The 17843-nt window shown below is 48.0% G+C and overlaps 1 protein-coding gene across 1 annotated transcript; it reads left to right on the top strand.

Annotated features, from left to right (window-relative positions):
* Positions 1-128: 128 nt before the first annotated feature.
* Positions 129-17510, top strand: emp2 (epithelial membrane protein 2; the record flags this gene model as incomplete). The annotated part of the gene is given in 2 exon segments (XM_055914639.1): positions 129-269; positions 16649-17510. Coding segments are annotated over 2 exon segments (311 nt in total), but the record flags the coding sequence as incomplete, so codon positions are not given.
* Between the last annotated feature and the right edge of the window lie 333 nt (positions 17511-17843).

The raw sequence follows: 17843 nt of genomic DNA, 5'->3' as shown, positions 1-17843 counted from the left end.
GTCTCGGTCCCTCTCTCCCTTTCTCTCTCTCTGTCCCCCTGTCTAACACTCCTCCCTTTCTCTCTCTCTCTCTCTCTGTCCCTCTCTCTCCCTTTCTCCCTGTCCCTGTGTAACACTCCTCTCTCTAGTCTATCTACAGGCGGTCCAGGCAACTATGATCCTGTCCACAATTCTCTGCTGCGTGGGCTTCTTTGTGTTCATCCTTCAGCTCTTCGGACTGAAACAAGGAGAGAGATTTGTCTTTACAGCCGTCATCCAGCTACTGGCTGGTGAGTATCAATACTGGTGACACTAAAAACGACCAATCAGAGACATGTGTCAGGGTTCCCTTTGTTGTGTTGTCATCCAGCTACTGGCTGGTGAGTATCAATACTGGTGACACTAAAAACGACCAATCAGAGACATGTGTCAGGGTTCCCTTTGTTGTGTTGTCATCCAGCTACTGGCTGGTGAGTATCAATACTGGTGACACTAAAAACGACCAATCAGAGACATGTGTCAGGGTTCCCTTTGTTGTGTTGTCATCCAGCTACTGGCTGGTGAGTATCAATACTGGTGACACTAAAAACGACCAATCAGAGACATGTGTCAGGGTTCCCTTTGTTGTGTTGTCATCCAGCTACTGGCTGGTGAGTATCAATACTGGTGACACTAAAAACCACCAATCAGAGACATGTGTCTATGTCAGGGTTCCCTTTGTTGTGTTGTCAACCAATGTATCTAGACGTTACCTAGACGTTACCCAGACCTGATCTGCCAACGTAGGGTTTTCCTGACTTTCAGAAAATATTCGAACCCCATGACTTTTCCCACATTTTGTTACAGCCTGAATTTAAAAAAATGGTGTGTCACTGGCCTACCCACAATACCCCATAATGGTCCCGGGGTTCGGCCGTCGTTGTAAAGAAGAATTTGTTCTTAACTGACTTGTTAAAAGGTTAAATAATGTCAAAGTGGAATTATGTTTATTTTTTTAACAAACTAATTAAAAGCTGAAATGTCTTGAGTCACTAAGTATTCAACCCCTTTGTTTTGGAAACATCTAAATAAGTTCAGGAGTAAAACAAGTCTCATATTAAGTTGTGTGGACTCATTCTGTGTTTAACATGATTTGTGAATGACTGCCTCATCTCTGTACCCCACACATACAATTATCTGTCAGGTCCCTCAGTAGAGCAGTGAATTTATTGTGATGTTATGAGGTGTTGTGTGGAGATGGATGAGATTAAAAAAAATAAATCATCCATTTTGAATTCAGGCTGTAACGTGGAATAAGTAAAGGGGTGTGAATACTTTGAAGGCTCTGTAAAGGAGGCCAGTGTTCCTGTTTAAACATCCTGTATCCTACCCCCTTCCTATCCTAGTTCCTAACTCTAACCCCCCCAGTGTTCCTGGTTAAACGTCCTGTATCCTACCCCCTTCCTATCCTAGTTCCTAACTCTAACCCCCCCCTCCTCCCCCAGTGTTCCTGTTTAAACATCCTGTATCCTACCCCCTTCCTTTCCTAGTTCCTAACTCTAACCCCCCCTCCTCCCCCAGTGTTCCTGTTTAAACATCCTGTATCCTACCCCCTTCCTATCCTAGTTCCTAACTCTAACCCCCCCTCCTCCCCCAGTGTTCCTGTTTAAACATCCTGTATCCTACCCCCTTCCTTTCCTAGTTCCTAACTCTAACCCCCCCTCCTCCCCCAGTGTTCCTGTTTAAACATCCTGTATCCTACCCCCTTCCTATCCTAGTTCCTAACTCTAACCCCCCCTCCTCCCCCAGTGTTCCTGTTTAAACATCCTGTATCCTACCCCCTTCCTATCCTAGTTCCTAACTCTAACCCCCCAGTGTTCCTGTTTAAACATCCTGTATCCTACCTCCTTCCTATCCTAGTTCCTAACTCTAACCCCCCCCTCCTCCCCCAGTGTTCCTGTTTAAACATCCTGTATCCTACCCCCTTCCTTTCCTAGTTCCTAACTCTAACCCCCCTCCTCCCCCAGTGTTCCTGTTTAAACATCCTGTATCCTACCCCCTTCCTATCCTAGTTCCTAACTCTAACCCCCCCTCCTCCCCCAGTGTTCCTGTTTAAACATCCTGTATCCTACCCCCTTCCTTTCCTAGTTCCTAACTCTAACCCCCCCTCCTCCCCCAGTGTTCCTGTTTAAACATCCTGTATCCTACCCCCTTCCTATCCTAGTTCCTAACTCTAACCCCCCCAGTGTTCCTGTTTAAACGTCCTGTATCCTACCTCCTTCCTATCCTAGTTCCTAACTCTAACCCCCCCTCCTCCCCCAGTGTTCCTGTTTAAACATCCTGTATCCTACCCCCTTCCTATCCTAGTTCCTAACTCTAACCCCCCCAGTGTTCCTGTTTAAACATCCTGTATCCTACCCCCTTCCTATCCTAGTTCCTAACTCTAACCCCCCCTCCTCCCCCAGTGTTCCTGTTTAAACATCCTGTATCCTACCCCCTTCCTATCCTAGTTCCTAACTCTAACCCCCCAGTGTTCCTGTTTAAACATCCTGTATCCTACCTCCTTCCTATCCTAGTTCCTAACTCTAACCCCCCCCCAGTGTTCCTGTTTAAACATCCTGTATCCTACCTCCTTCCTATCCTAGTTCCTAACTCTAACCCCCCCAGTGTTCCTGTTTAAACATCCTGTATCCTACCTCCTTCCTATCCTAGTTCCTAACTCTAACCCCCCAGTGTTCCTGTTTAAACATCCTGTATCCTACCTCCTTCCTATCCTAGTTCCTAACTCTAACCCCCCCAGTGTTCCTGTTTAAACGTCCTGTATCCTACCCCCTTCCTATCCTAGTTCCTAACTCTAACCCCCCAGTGTTCCTGTTTAAACGTCCTGTATCCTACCTCCTTCCTATCCTAGTTCCTAACTCTAACCCCCCAGTGTTCCTGTTTAAACATCCTGTATCCTACCTCCTTCCTATCCTAGTTCCTAACTCTAACCCCCCAGTGTTCCTGTTTAAACGTCCTGTATCCTACCTCCTTCCTATCCTAGTTCCTAACTCTAACCCCCCCTCCTCCCCCAGTGTTCCTGTTTAAACATCCTGTATCCTACCTCCCTTCCTATCCTAGTTCCTAACTCTAACCCCCCCTCCTCCCCCAGTGTTCCTGTTTAAACATCCTGTATCCTACCTCCTTCCTATCCTAGTTCCTAACTCTAACCCCCCAGTGTTCCTGTTTAAACATCCTGTATCCTACCTCCTTCCTATCCTAGTTCCTAATTCTAACCCCCCAGTGTTCCTGTTTAAACATCCTGTATCCTACCTCCTTCCTATCCTAGTTCCTAACTCTAACCCCCCAGTGTTCCTGTTTAAACATCCTGTATCCTACCCCCTTCCTATCCTAGTTCCTAACTCTAACCCCCCCAGTGTTCCTGTGTAAACATCCTGTATCCTACCCCCTTCCTATCCTAGTTCCTAACTCTAACCCCCCCCAGTGTTCCTGTTTAAACATCCTGTATCCTACCTCCTTCCTATCCTAGTTCCTAACTCTAACCCCCCCCAGTGTTCCTGTTTAAACATCCTGTATCCTACCTCCTTCCTATCCTAGTTCCTAACTCTAACCCCCCTCCTCCCCCAGTGTTCCTGTTTAAACATCCTGTATCCTACCTCCTTCCTATCCTAGTTCCTAACTCTAACCCCCCCTCCTCCCCCAGTGTTCCTGTTTAAACATCCTGTATCCTACCCCCTTCCTATCCTAGTTCCTAACTCTAACCCCCCAGTGTTCCTGTTTAAACATCCTGTATCCTACCTCCTTCCTATCCTAGTTCCTAACTCTAACCCCCCAGTGTTCCTGTTTAAACATCCTGTATCCTACCTCCTTCCTATCCTAGTTCCTAACTCTAACCCCCCAGTGTTCCTGTTTAAACATCCTGTATCCTACCTCCTTCCTATCCTAGTTCCTAACTCTAACCCCCCAGTGTTCCTGTGTAAACATCCTGTATCCTACCCCCTTCCTATCCTAGTTCCTAACTCTAACCCCCCCTCCTCCCCCAGTGTTCCTGTTTAAACATCCTGTATCCTACCCCCTTCCTATCCTAGTTCCTAACTCTAACCCCCCAGTGTTCCTGTTTAAACATCCTGTATCCTACCTCCTTCCTATCCTAGTTCCTAACTCTAACCCCCCCAGTGTTCCTGTTTAAACATCCTGTATCCTACCCCCTTCCTATCCTAGTTCCTAACTCTAACCCCCCCTCCTCCCCCAGTGTTCCTGGTTAAACATCCTGTATCCTACCCCCTTCCTATCCTAGTTCCTAACTCTAACCCCCCCTCCTCCCCCAGTGTTCCTGGTTAAACATCCTGTATCCTACCCCCTTCCTATCCTAGTTCCTAACTCTAACCCCCCCTCCTCCCCCAGTGTTCCTGGTTAAACATCCTGTATCCTACCCCCTTCCTATCCTAGTTCCTAACTCTAACCCCCCCAGTGTTCCTGTTTAAACATCCTGTATCCTACCCCCTTCCTATCCTAGTTCCTAACTCTAACCCCCCCCCTCCTCCCCCAGTGTTCCTGTTTAAACATCCTGTATCCTACCTCCTTCCTATCCTAGTTCCTAACTCTAACCCCCCAGTGTTCCTGTTTAAACATCCTGTATCCTACCTCCTTCCTATCCTAGTTCCTAACTCTAACCCCCCTCCTCCCCCAGTGTTCCTGTTTTAACATCCTGTATCCTACCCCCTTCCTATCCTAGTTCCTAACTCTAACCCCCCCTCCTCCCCCAGTGTTCCTGTTTAAACATCCTGTATCCTACCTCCCTTCCTATCCTAGTTCCTAACTCTAACCCCCCTCCTCCCCCAGTGTTCCTGTTTAAACATCCTGTATCCTACCCCCTTCCTATCCTAGTTCCTAACTCTAACCCCCCAGTGTTCCTGTTTAAACATCCTGTATCCTACCTCCTTCCTATCCTAGTTCCTAACTCTAACCCCCCCTCCTCCCCCAGTGTTCCTGTTTAAACATCCTGTATCCTACCCCCTTCCTATCCTAGTTCCTAACTCTAACCCCCCCTCCTCCCCAGTGTTCCTGTTTAAACATCCTGTATCCTACCTCCTTCCTATCCTAGTTCCTAACTCTAACCCCCCAGTGTTCCTGTTTAAACATCCTGTATCCTACCCCCTTCCTATCCTAGTTCCTAACTCTAACCCCCCCTCCTCCCCCAGTGTTCCTGTTTAAACATCCTGTATCCTACCTCCTTCCTATCCTAGTTCCTAACTCTAACCCCCCAGTGTTCCTGTTTAAACATCCTGTATCCTACCTCCTTCCTATCCTAGTTCCTAACTCTAACCCCCCCAGTGTTCCTGTTTAAACATCCTGTATCCTACCCCCTTCCTATCCTAGTTCCTAACTCTAACCCCCCCTCCTCCCCCAGTGTTCCTGTTTAAACATCCTGTATCCTACCCCCTTCCTATCCTAGTTCCTAACTCTAACCCCCCAGTGTTCCTGTTTAAACATCCTGTATCCTACCTCCTTCCTATCCTAGTTCCTAACTCTAACCCCCCCTCCTCCCCCAGTGTTCCTGTTTAAACATCCTGTATCCTACCCCCTTCCTATCCTAGTTCCTAACTCTAACCCCCCCCCTCCCCCAGTGTTCCTGTTTAAACATCCTGTATCCTACCTCCTTCCTATCCTAGTTCCTAACTCTAACCCCCCCCTCCCCCAGTGTTCCTGTTTAAACATCCTGTATCCTACCCCCTTCCTATCCTAGTTCCTAACTCTAACCCCCCCCCTCCCCCAGTGTTCCTGTTTAAACATCCTGTATCCTACCTCCTTCCTATCCTAGTTCCTAACTCTAACCCCCCCTCCTCCCCCAGTGTTCCTGTTTAAACATCCTGTATCCTACCTCCCTTCCTATCCTAGTTCCTAACTCTAACCCCCCAGTGTTCCTGTTTAAACATCCTGTATCCTACCTCCTTCCTATCCTAGTTCCTAACTCTAACCCCCCCAGTGTTCCTGTTTAAACATCCTGTATCCTACCCCCTTCCTATCCTAGTTCCTAACTCTAACCCCCCCAGTGTTCCTGTTTAAACATCCTGTATCCTACCTCCCTTCCTATCCTAGTTCCTAACTCTAACCCCCCCAGTGTTCCTGTTTAAACATCCTGTATCCTACCCCCTTCCTATCCTAGTTCCTAACTCTAACCCCCCCTCCTCCCCCAGTGTTCCTGTTTAAACGTCCTGTATCCTACCTCCTTCCTATCCTAGGTCCTAACTCTAACCCCCCCTCCTCCCCCAGTGTTCCTGTTTAAACGTCCTGTATCCTACCTCCTTCCTATCCTAGGTCCTAACTCTAACCCCCCCTCCTCCCCCAGTGTTCCTGTTTAAACGTCCTGTATCCTACCTCCTTCCTATCCTAGTTCCTAACTCTAACCCCCCAGTGTTCCTGTTTAAACATCCTGTATCCTACCTCCTTCCTATCCTAGTTCCTAACTCTAACCCCCCCAGTGTTCCTGTTTAAACATCCTGTATCCTACCCCCTTCCTATCCTAGTTCCTAACTCTAACCCCCCAGTGTTCCTGTTTAAACATCCTGTATCCTACCTCCTTCCTATCCTAGTTCCTAACTCTAACCCCCCCTCCTCCCCCAGTGTTCCTGTTTAAACATCCTGTATCCTACCCCCTTCCTATCCTAGTTCCTAACTCTAACCCCCCCCCTCCCCCAGTGTTCCTGTTTAAACATCCTGTATCCTACCTCCTTCCTATCCTAGTTCCTAACTCTAACCCCCCCCTCCCCCAGTGTTCCTGTTTAAACATCCTGTATCCTACCCCCTTCCTATCCTAGTTCCTAACTCTAACCCCCCCCCTCCCCCAGTGTTCCTGTTTAAACATCTTGTATCCTACCTCCTTCCTATCCTAGTTCCTAACTCTAACCCCCCCTCCTCCCCCAGTGTTCCTGTTTAAACATCCTGTATCCTACCTCCCTTCCTATCCTAGTTCCTAACTCTAACCCCCCAGTGTTCCTGTTTAAACATCCTGTATCCTACCTCCTTCCTATCCTAGTTCCTAACTCTAACCCCCCAGTGTTCCTGTTTAAACATCCTGTATCCTACCCCCTTCCTATCCTAGTTCCTAACTCTAACCCCCCAGTGTTCCTGTATCCTACCCCCTTCCTATCCTAGTTCCTAACTCTAACCCCCCCAGTGTTCCTGTTTAAACATCCTGTATCCTACCCCCTTCCTATCCTAGTTCCTAACTCTAACCCCCCCTCCTCCCCCAGTGTTCCTGTTTAAACGTCCTGTATCCTACCTCCTTCCTATCCTAGGTCCTAACTCTAACCCCCCCTCCTCCCCCAGTGTTCCTGTTTAAACGTCCTGTATCCTACCTCCTTCCTATCCTAGGTCCTAACTCTAACCCCCCCTCCTCCCCCAGTGTTCCTGTTTAAACGTCCTGTATCCTACCTCCTTCCTATCCTAGGTCCTAACTCTAACCCCCCCTCCTCCCCCAGTGTTCCTGTTTAAACATCCTGTATCCTACCTCCTTCCTATCCTAGTTCCTATCTCTAACCCCCCAGTGTTCCTGTTTAAACATCCTGTATCCTACCCCCTTCCTATCCTAGTTCCTAACTCTAACCCCCCAGTGTTCCTGTTTAAACGTCCTGTATCCTACCTCCTTCCTATCCTAGTTCCTAACTCTAACCCCCCAGTGTTCCTGTTTAAACGTCCTGTATCCTACCTCCTTCCTATCCTAGTTCCTAACTCTAACCCCCCCAGTGTTCCTGTTTAAACATCCTGTATCCTACCTCCCTTCCTATCCTAGTTCCTAACTCTAACCCCCCCAGTGTTCCTGTTTAAACATCCTGTATCCTACCTCCCTTCCTATCCTAGTTCCTAACTCTAACCCCCCCCCAGTGTTCCTGTTTAAACGTCCTGTATCCTACCTCCTTCCTATCCTAGTTCCTAACTCTAACCCCCCCAGTGTTCCTGTTTAAACATCCTGTATCCTACCCCCTTCCTATCCTAGTTCCTAACTCTAACCCCCCAGTGTTCCTGTTTAAACATCCTGTATCCTACCTCCTTCCTATCCTAGTTCCTAACTCTAACCCCCCAGGGTTCCTGTTTAAACATCCTGTATCCTACCCCCTTCCTATCCTAGTTCCTAACTCTAACCCCCTCTCCTCCCCCAGTGTTCCTGGTTAAACATCCTGTATCCTACCCCCTTCCTATCCTAGTTCCTAACTCTAACCCCCCAGTGTTCCTGTTTAAACATCCTGTATCCTACCCCCTTCCTATCCTAGTTCCTAACTCTAACCCCCCCTCCTCCCCAGTGTTCCTGTTTAAACATCCTGTATCCTACCCCCTTCCTATCCTAGTTCCTAATTCTAACCCCCCAGTGTTCCTGTTTAAACGTCCTGTATCCTACCCCCTTCCTATCCTAGTTCCTAACTCTAACCCCCCCTCCTCCCCCAGTGTTCCTGTTTAAACATCCTGTATCCTACCTCCTTCCTATCCTAGTTCCTAACTCTAACCCCCCCCCAGTGTTCCTGTTTAAACATCCTGTATCCTACCCCATTCCTCTCCTAGTTCCTAACTCTAACCCCCCCAGTGTTCCTGTTTAAACGTCCTGTATCCTACCTCCTTCCTATCCTAGTTCCTAACTCTAACCCCCCCTCCTCCCCCAGTGTTCCTGTTTAAACATCCTGTATCCTACCTCCTTCCTATCCTAGTTCCTAACTCTAACCCCCCCTCCTCCCCAGTGTTCCTGTTTAAACATCCTGTATCCTACCTCCTTCCTATCCTAGTTCCTAACTCAACCCCCCCCTCCTCCCCCAGTGTTCCTGTTTAAACATCCTGTATCCTACCTCCCTTCCTATCCTAGTTCCTAACTCTAACCCCCCCAGTGTTCCTGTTTAAACATCCTGTATCCTACCCCCTTCCTATCCTAGTTCCTAACTCTAACCCCCCAGTGTTCCTGTTTAAACATCCTGTATCCTACCTCCTTCCTATCCTAGTTCCTAACTCTAACTCCCCCTCCTCCCCCAGGGTTCCTGTTTAAACATCCTGTATCCTACCTCCTTCCTATCCTAGTTCCTAACTCTAACCCCCCCTCCTCCCCCAGTGTTCCTGTTTAAACATCCTGTATCCTACCCCCTTCCTATCCTAGTTCCTAACTCTAACCCCCCCTCCTCCCCCAGTGTTCCTGTTTAAACACCCTGTATCCTACCTCCTTCCTATCCTAGTTCCTAACTCTAACCCCCCTCCTCCCCCAGTGTTCCTGTTTTAACATCCTGTATCCTACCCCCTTCCTATCCTAGTTCCTAACTCTAACCCCCCCAGTGTTCCTGTTTAAACGTCCTGTATCCTACCCCCTTCCTATCCTAGTTCCTAACTCTAACCCCCCCCTCCCCCAGTGTTCCTGTTTAAACATCCTGTATCCTACCTCCTTCCTATCCTAGTTCCTAACTCTAACCCCCCTCCTCCCCCAGTGTTCCTGTTTTAACATCCTGTATCCTACCCCCTTCCTATCCTAGTTCCTAACTCTAACCCCCCCAGTGTTCCTGTTTAAACGTCCTGTATCCTACCCCCTTCCTATCCTAGTTCCTAACTCTAACCCCCCCCTCCCCCAGTGTTCCTGTTTAAACATCCTGTATCCTACCTCCTTCCTATCCTAGTTCCTAACTCTAACCCCCCAGTGTTCCTGTTTAAACATCCTGTATCCTACCCCCTTCCTATCCTAGTTCCTAACTCTAACCCCCCAGTGTTCCTGTTTAAACATCCTGTATCCTACCCCCTTCCTATCCTAGTTCCTAACTCTAACCCCCCAGTGTTCCTGTTTAAACATCCTGTATCCTACCCCCTTCCTATCCTAGTTCCTAACTCTAACCCCCCAGTGTTCCTGTTTAAACATCCTGTATCCTACCCCCTTCCTATCCTAGTTCCTAACTCTAACCCCCCCAGTGTTCCTGTGTAAACATCCTGTATCCTACCCCCTTCCTATCCTAGTTCCTAACTCTAACCCCCCAGTGTTCCTGTTTAAACATCCTGTATCCTACCTCCTTCCTATCCTAGTTCCTAACTCTAACCCCCCCCAGTGTTCCTGTTTAAACATCCTGTATCCTACCCCCTTCCTATCCTAGTTCCTAACTCTAACCCCCCCCTCCTCCCCCAGTGTTCCTGTTTAAACATCCTGTATCCTACCCCCTTCCTATCCTAGTTCCTAACTCTAACCCCCCCTCCTCCCCCAGTGTTCCTGTTTAAACATCCTGTATCCTACCTCCTTCCTATCCTAGTTCCTAACTCTAACCCCCCCTCCTCCCCCAGTGTTCCTGTTTAAACATCCTGTATCCTACCCCCTTCCTATCCTAGTTCCTAACTCTAACCCCCCCTCCTCCCCCAGTGTTCCTGTTTAAACATCCTGTATCCTACCCCCTTCCTATCCTAGTTCCTAACTCTAACCCCCCAGTGTTCCTGTTTAAACATCCTGTATCCTACCCCCTTCCTATCCTAGTTCCTAACTCTAACCCCCCCCTCCTCCCCCAGTGTTCCTGTTTAAACATCCTGTATCCTACCTCCTTCCTATCCTAGTTCCTAACTCTAACCCCCCAGTGTTCCTGTTTAAACATCCTGTATCCTACCCCCTTCCTATCCTAGTTCCTAACTCTAACCCCCCAGTGTTCCTGTTTAAACATCTTGTATCCTACCTCCTTCCTATCCTAGTTCCTAACTCTAACCCCCCAGTGTTCCTGTTTAAACATCCTGTATCCTACCTCCTTCCTATCCTAGTTCCTAACTCTAACCCCTCCTCCTCCCCCAGTGTTCCTGTTTAAACATCCTGTATCCTACCCCCTTCCTATCCTAGTTCCTAACTCTAACCCCCCCAGTGTTCCTGTTTAAACATCCTGTATCCTACCTCCTTCCTATCCTAGTTCCTAACTCTAACCCCCCCTCCTCCCCCAGGGTTCCTGTTTAAACATCCTGTATCCTACCCCCTTCCTATCCTAGTTCCTAACTCTAACCCCCCCAGTGTTCCTGTTTAAACATCCTGTATCCTACCTCCTTCCTATCCTAGTTCCTAACTCTAACCCCCCCTCCTCCCCCAGGGTTCCTGTTTAAACATCCTGTATCCTACCCCCTTCCTATCCTAGTTCCTAATTCTAACCCCCCAGTGTTCCTGTTTAAACATCCTGTATCCTACCTCCTTCCTATCCTAGTTCCTAACTCTAACCCCCCAGTGTTCCTGTTTAAACATCCTGTATCCTACCTCCTTCCTATCCTAGTTCCTAACTCTAACCCCCCCTCCTCCCCCAGTGTTCCTGTTTAAACATCCTGTATCCTACCCCCTTCCTATCCTAGTTCCTAACTCTAACCCCCCAGTGTTCCTGTTTAAACGTCCTGTATCCTACCCCCTTCCTATCCTAGTTCCTAACTCTAACCCCCCCTCCTCCCCCAGTGTTCCTGTTTAAACATCCTGTATCCTACCTCCTTCCTATCCTAGTTCCTAACTCTAACCCCCCAGTGTTCCTGTTTAAACATCCTGTATCCTACCTCCTTCCTATCCTAGTTCCTAACTCTAACCCCCCAGTGTTCCTGTTTAAACATCCTGTATCCTACCCCCTTCCTATCCTAGTTCCTAACTCTAACCCCCCAGTGTTCCTGTTTAAACATCCTGTATCCTACCTCCTTCCTATCCTAGTTCCTAACTCTAACCCCCCCAGTGTTCCTGTTTAAACATCCTGTATCCTACCCCCTTCCTATCCTAGTTCCTAACTCTAACCCCCCCTCCTCCCCCAGTGTTCCTGTTTAAACATCCTGTATCCTACCTCCTTCCTATCCTAGTTCCTAACTCTAACCCCCCCTCCTCCCCCAGTGTTCCTGTTTAAACATCCTGTATCCTACCCCCTTCCTATCCTAGTTCCTAACTCTAACCCCCCCAGTGTTCCTGTTTAAACATCCTGTATCCTACCTCCTTCCTATCCTAGTTCCTAACTCTAACCCCCCCAGTGTTCCTGTTTAAACATCCTGTATCCTACCTCCTTCCTATCCTAGTTCCTAACTCTAACCCCCCCTCCTCCCCCAGTGTTCCTGTTTAAACATCCTGTATCCTACCTCCTTCCTATCCTAGTTCCTAACTCTAACTCCCCAGTGTTCCTGTTTAAACATCCTGTATCCTACCTCCTTCCTATCCTAGTTCCTAACTCTAACCCCCCCTCCTCCCCCAGTGTTCCTGTTTAAACATCCTGTATCCTACCCCCTTCCTATCCTAGTTCCTAACTCTAACCCCCCCTCCTCCCCCAGTGTTCCTGTTTAAACATCCTGTATCCTACCTCCTTCCTATCCTAGTTCCTAACTCTAACCCCCCAGTGTTCCTGTTTAAACATCCTGTATCCTAGTTCCTAACGCTAACCCCCCCAGTGTTCCTGTTTAAACATCCTGTATCCTACCTCCTTCCTATCCTAGTTCCTAACTCTAACCCCCCAGTGTTCCTGTTTAAACATCCTGTATCCTACCTCCCTTCCTATCCTAGTTCCTAACTCTAACCCCCCCTCCTCCCCCAGTGTTCCTGTTTAAACATCCTGTATCCTACCTCCTTCCTATCCTAGTTCCTAACTCTAACCCCCCAGTGTTCCTGTTTAAACATCCTGTATCCTACCCCCTTCCTATCCTAGTTCCTAACTCTAACCCCCCAGTGTTCCTGTTTAAACATCCTGTATCCTACCTCCTTCCTATCCTAGTTCCTAACTCTAACCCCCCAGTGTTCCTGTTTAAACATCCTGTATCCTACCTCCTTCCTATCCTAGTTCCTAACTCTAACCCCCCCCCAGTGTTCCTGTTTAAACATCCTGTAACCTACCTCCTTCCTATCCTAGTTCCTAACTCTAACCCACCAGTGTTCCTGTTTAAACATCTTGTATCCTACCCCCTTCCTATCCTAGTTCCTAACTCTAACCCCCCCAGTGTTCCTGTTTAAACATCCTGTATCCTACCTCCTTCCTATCCTAGTTCCTAACTCTAACCCCCCCCTCCTCCCCCAGTGTTCCTGTTTAAACGTCCTGTATCCTACCCCCTTCCTATCCTAGTTCCTAACTCTAACCCCCCCTCCTCCCCCAGTGTTCCTGTTTAAACATCCTGTATCCTACCCCCTTCCTATCCTAGTTCCTAACTCTAACCCCCCCAGTGTTCCTGTTTAAACATCCTGTATCCTACCTCCTTCCTATCCTAGTTCCTAACTCTAACCCCCCCTCCTCCCCCAGTGTTCCTGTTTAAACATCCTGTATCCTACCTCCTTCCTATCCTAGTTCCTAACTCTAACCCCCCAGTGTTCCTGTTTAAACATCCTGTATCCTACCCCCTTCCTATCCTAGTTCCTAACTCTAACCCCCCCAGTGTTCCTGTTTAAACATCCTGTATCCTACCTCCTTCCTATCCTAGTTCCTAACTCTAACCCCCCAGTGTTCCTGTTTAAACATCCTGTATCCTACCCCCTTCCTATCCTAGTTCCTAACTCTAACCCCCCCAGTGTTCCTGTTTAAACATCCTGTATCCTACCTCCTTCCTATCCTAGTTCCTAACTCTAACCCCCCCAGTGTTCCTGTTTAAACATCCTGTATCCTACCTCCTTCCTATCCTAGTTCCTAACTCTAACCCCCCCCCCAGTGTTCCTGTTTAAACATCCTGTATCCTACCTCCTTCCTATCCTAGTTCCTAACTCTAACCCCCCAGTGTTCCTGTTTAAACATCCTGTATCCTACCCCCTTCCTATCCTAGTTCCTAACTCTAACCCCCCCTCCTCCCCCAGTGTTCCTGTTTAAACATCCTGTATCCTACCTCCTTCCTATCCTAGTTCCTAACTCTAACCCCCCAGTGTTCCTGTTTAAACATCCTGTATCCTACCTCCTTCCTATCCTAGTTCCTAACTCTAACCCCCCAGTGTTCCTGTTTAAACATCCTGTATCCTACCTCCCTTCCTATCCTAGTTCCTAACTCTAACCCCCCAGTGTTTCTGTTTAAACATCCTGTATCCTACCTCCTTCCTATCCTAGTTCCTAACTCTTACCCCCCAGTGTTCCTGTTTAAACATCCTGTATCCTACCTCCTTCCTATCCTAGTTCCTAACTCTAACCCCCCAGTGTTCCTGTTTAAACATCCTGTATCCTACCTCCTTCCTATCCTAGTTCCTAACTCTAACCCCCCTCCTCCCCCAGTGTTCCTGTTTAAACATCCTGTATCCTACCTCCTTCCTATCCTAGTTCCTAACTCTAACCCCCCCAGTGTTCCTGTTTAAACATCCTGTATCCTACCTCCTTCCTATCCTAGTTCCTAACTCTAACCCCCCAGTGTTCCTGTTTAAACATCCTGTATCCTACCCCCTTCCTATCCTAGTTCCTAACTCTAACCCCCCTCCTCCCCCAGTGTTCCTGTTTAAACATCCTGTATCCTACCCCCTTCCTATCCTAGTTCCTAACTCTAACCCCCCAGTGTTCCTGTTTAAACATCCTGTATCCTACCTCCTTCCTATCCTAGTTTCTAACTCTAACCCCCCCTCCTCCCCCAGTGTTCCTGTTTAAACATCTTGTATCCTACCCCCTTCCTATCCTAGTTCCTAACTCTAACCCCCCCAGTGTTCCTGTTTAAACATCCTGTATCCTACCCCCTTCCTATCCTAGTTCCTAACTCTAACCCCCCCCTCCTCCCCCAGTGTTCCTGTTTAAACATCCTGTATCCTACCTCCTTCCTATCCTAGTTCCTAACTCTAACCCCCCCAGTGTTCCTGTTTAAACATCCTGTATCCTACCCCCTTCCTATCCTAGTTCCTAACTCTAACCCCCCAGTGTTCCTGTTTAAACATCCTGTATCCTACCTCCTTCCTATCCTAGTTCCTAACTCTAACCCCCCCCCTCCCCCAGTGTTCCTGTTTAAACATCCTGTATCCTACCTCCTTCCTATCCTAGTTCCTAACTCTAACCCCCCAGTGTTCCTGTTTAAACATCCTGTATCCTACCTCCTTCCTATCCTAGTTCCTAACTCTAACCCCCCCTCCTCCCCCAGTGTTCCTGTTTAAACATCCTGTATCCTACCCCCTTCCTATCCTAGTTCCTAACTCTAACCCCCCAGTGTTCCTGTTTAAACATCCTGTATCCTACCTCCCTTCCTATCCTAGTTCCTAACTCTAACCCCCCCTCCTCCCCCAGGGTTCCTGTTTAAACATCCTGTATCCTACCCCCTTCCTATCCTAGTTCCTAACTCTAACCCCCCAGTGTTCCTGTTTAAACATCCTGTATCCTACCTCCTTCCTATCCTAGTTCCTAACTCTAACCCCCCAGTGTTCCTGTTTAAACATCCTGTATCCTACCTCCTTCCTATCCTAGTTCCTAACTCTAACCCCCCCAGTGTTCCTGTTTAAACATCCTGTATCCTACCTCCTTCCTATCCTAGTTCCTAACTCTAAACCCCCCAGTGTTCCTGTTTAAACATCCTGTATCCTACCCCCTTCCTATCCTAGTTCCTAACTCTAAACCCCCCAGTGTTCCTGTTTAAACATCCTGTATCCTACCCCCTTCCTATCCTAGTTCCTAACTCTAACCCCCCCTCCTCCCCCAGTGTTCCTGTTTAAACATCCTGTATCCTACCTCCTTCCTATCCTAGTTTCTAACTCTAACCCCCCCTCCTCCCCCAGTGTTCCTGTTTAAACATCCTGTATCCTACCCCCTTCCTATCCTAGTTCCTAACTCTAACCCCCCCCCTCCTCCCCCAGTGTTCCTGTTTAATCATCTTGTATCCTACCCCCTTCCTATCCTAGTTCCTAACTCTAACCCCCTCTCCTCCCCCAGTGTTCCTGTTTAAACATCCTGTATCCTACCCCCTTCCTATCCTAGTTCCTAACTCTAACCCCCCCAGTGTTCATGTTTAAACATCCTGTATCCTACCCCCTTCCTATCCTAGTTCCTAACTCTAACCCCCCTCCCCCAGTGTTCCTGTTTAAACATCCTGTATCCTACCTCCTTCCTATCCTAGTTCCTAACTCTAACCCCCCAGTGTTCCTGTTTAAACATCCTGTATCCTACCTCCTTCCTATCCTAGTTCCTAACTCTAACCCCCCAGTGTTCCTGTTTAAACGTCCTGTATCCTACCTCCTTCCTATCCTAGTTCCTAACTCTAACCCCCCCCTCCTCCCCCAGTGTTCCTGTTTAAACATCCTGTATCCTACCCCCTTCCTATCCTAGTTCCTAACTCTAACCCCCCAGTGTTCCTGTTTAAACATCCTGTATCCTACCTCCTTCCTATCCTAGTTCCTAACTCTAACCCCCCAGTGTTCCTGTTTAAACATCCTGTATCCTACCTCCTTCCTATCCTAGTTCCTAACTCTAACCCCCCAGTGTTCCTGTTTAAACATCCTGTATCCTACCCCCTTCCTATCCTAGTTCCTAACTCTAACCCCCCAGTGTTCCTGTTTAAACATCCTGTATCCTACCTCCTTCCTATCCTAGTTCCTAACTCTAACCCCCCCAGTGTTCCTGTGTAAACATCCTGTATCCTACCTCCTTCCTATCCTAGTTCCTAACTCTAACCCCCCAGTGTTCCTGTTTAAACATCCTGTATCCTACCTCCTTCCTATCCTAGTTCCTAACTCTAACCCCCCAGTGTTCCTTTTTAAACATCCTGTATCCTACCCCCTTCCTATCCTAGTTCCTAACTCTAACCCCCCCTCCTCCCTCCCCAGGCCTGTGTGTGATGATCGGAGCGTCCATCTACACGGCGGAGAGGGAAGGTTTTACAGAGGAGGCTCTAAGGAAGGGAGGATACGGTTCCTCCTACGTCCTGGCCTGGATCAGCTTCCCCATGACTGTCATCAGTGGACTGATGTATCTGGTGTTGAGGAAACGCAAATAAAAGACTCTTATCTCTACAAAAACATAATGTCCACAATCCCCCTGTCTGCCGGGAGAAATGTTCATTATTTTGACCTCCCACCACGTTATAATTGACAAGAGGAAGTGTGTAAACCAACAGTCTATTAGCTAAAGAAGGGAACTTCAAACTCGTTTTTTGTTGTTGCTAAGAGCGACTGTCTGACAGGCCCAGTGTAGTGGGGGGGTAACGTGGGGGGAGGTTTCTCTACACTGTGTGGGTTGGAACGAGACTGTGACGTACCGGCCAGCTGTTGGCTGGGACCTTCCGCGGTGACGTCAATGCGGTAAATTTAGTTTAACGGACCAATAGATGGTGTATAGTTGAAATGCGTGATGCCAGAACGATGGTTAAGACTGAGCTGTAAAACACCGTGTTAAGTCCTACTAGAGTAAACCTGGTGTAGAAGGTGGAATATGTAGGTTTGTCTCCCTCCCTGCCGGCCTGTCTGTCTGCATCCCTCCCTGCCGGCCTGTCTGTCTGCATCCCTCCCTGCCGGCCTGTCTGTCTGCATCCCTCCCTGCCCTGTCTGTCTGTTTGCTGGCCTGTCTGTCTGCTTTCCGGGCTATCTGGTGAAAGATGCTGAGGTTAATATCGAGGACACTAAAGAATAGAGGGGGGGTAGGATGATCCACTATCTAACTGGAATAAAAACAGAATGGAACCCACTAGAACACCGCGTCTGAGTCTTCCCTGATACAATACAACCCCTATAGTGGAGACGTCCCATAGACACAGTCTGTGTTATAACAGGGTCTACATTACATCAGTCTGTGTTATAACAGGGTCTACATTACATCAGTCTGTGTTATAACAGGGTCTACATTACATCAGTCTGTGTTATAACAGGGTCTACATTACATCAGTCTGTTATAACAGGCTATACATTACATCAGTCTGTTATAACAGGCTATACATTACATCAGTCTGTGTTTATAACAGGCTCTACATTACATCAGTCTGTGTTTATAACAGGGTCTACATTACATCAGTCTGTGTTTCTAACA

This window comes from Salvelinus fontinalis, unplaced genomic scaffold (genome assembly GCF_029448725.1).
Source record: "Salvelinus fontinalis isolate EN_2023a unplaced genomic scaffold, ASM2944872v1 scaffold_0630, whole genome shotgun sequence".
Lineage (NCBI taxonomy): Eukaryota > Metazoa > Chordata > Actinopteri > Salmoniformes > Salmonidae > Salvelinus > Salvelinus fontinalis.
This window is presented reverse-complemented; position numbering and strand designations above follow the sequence as displayed.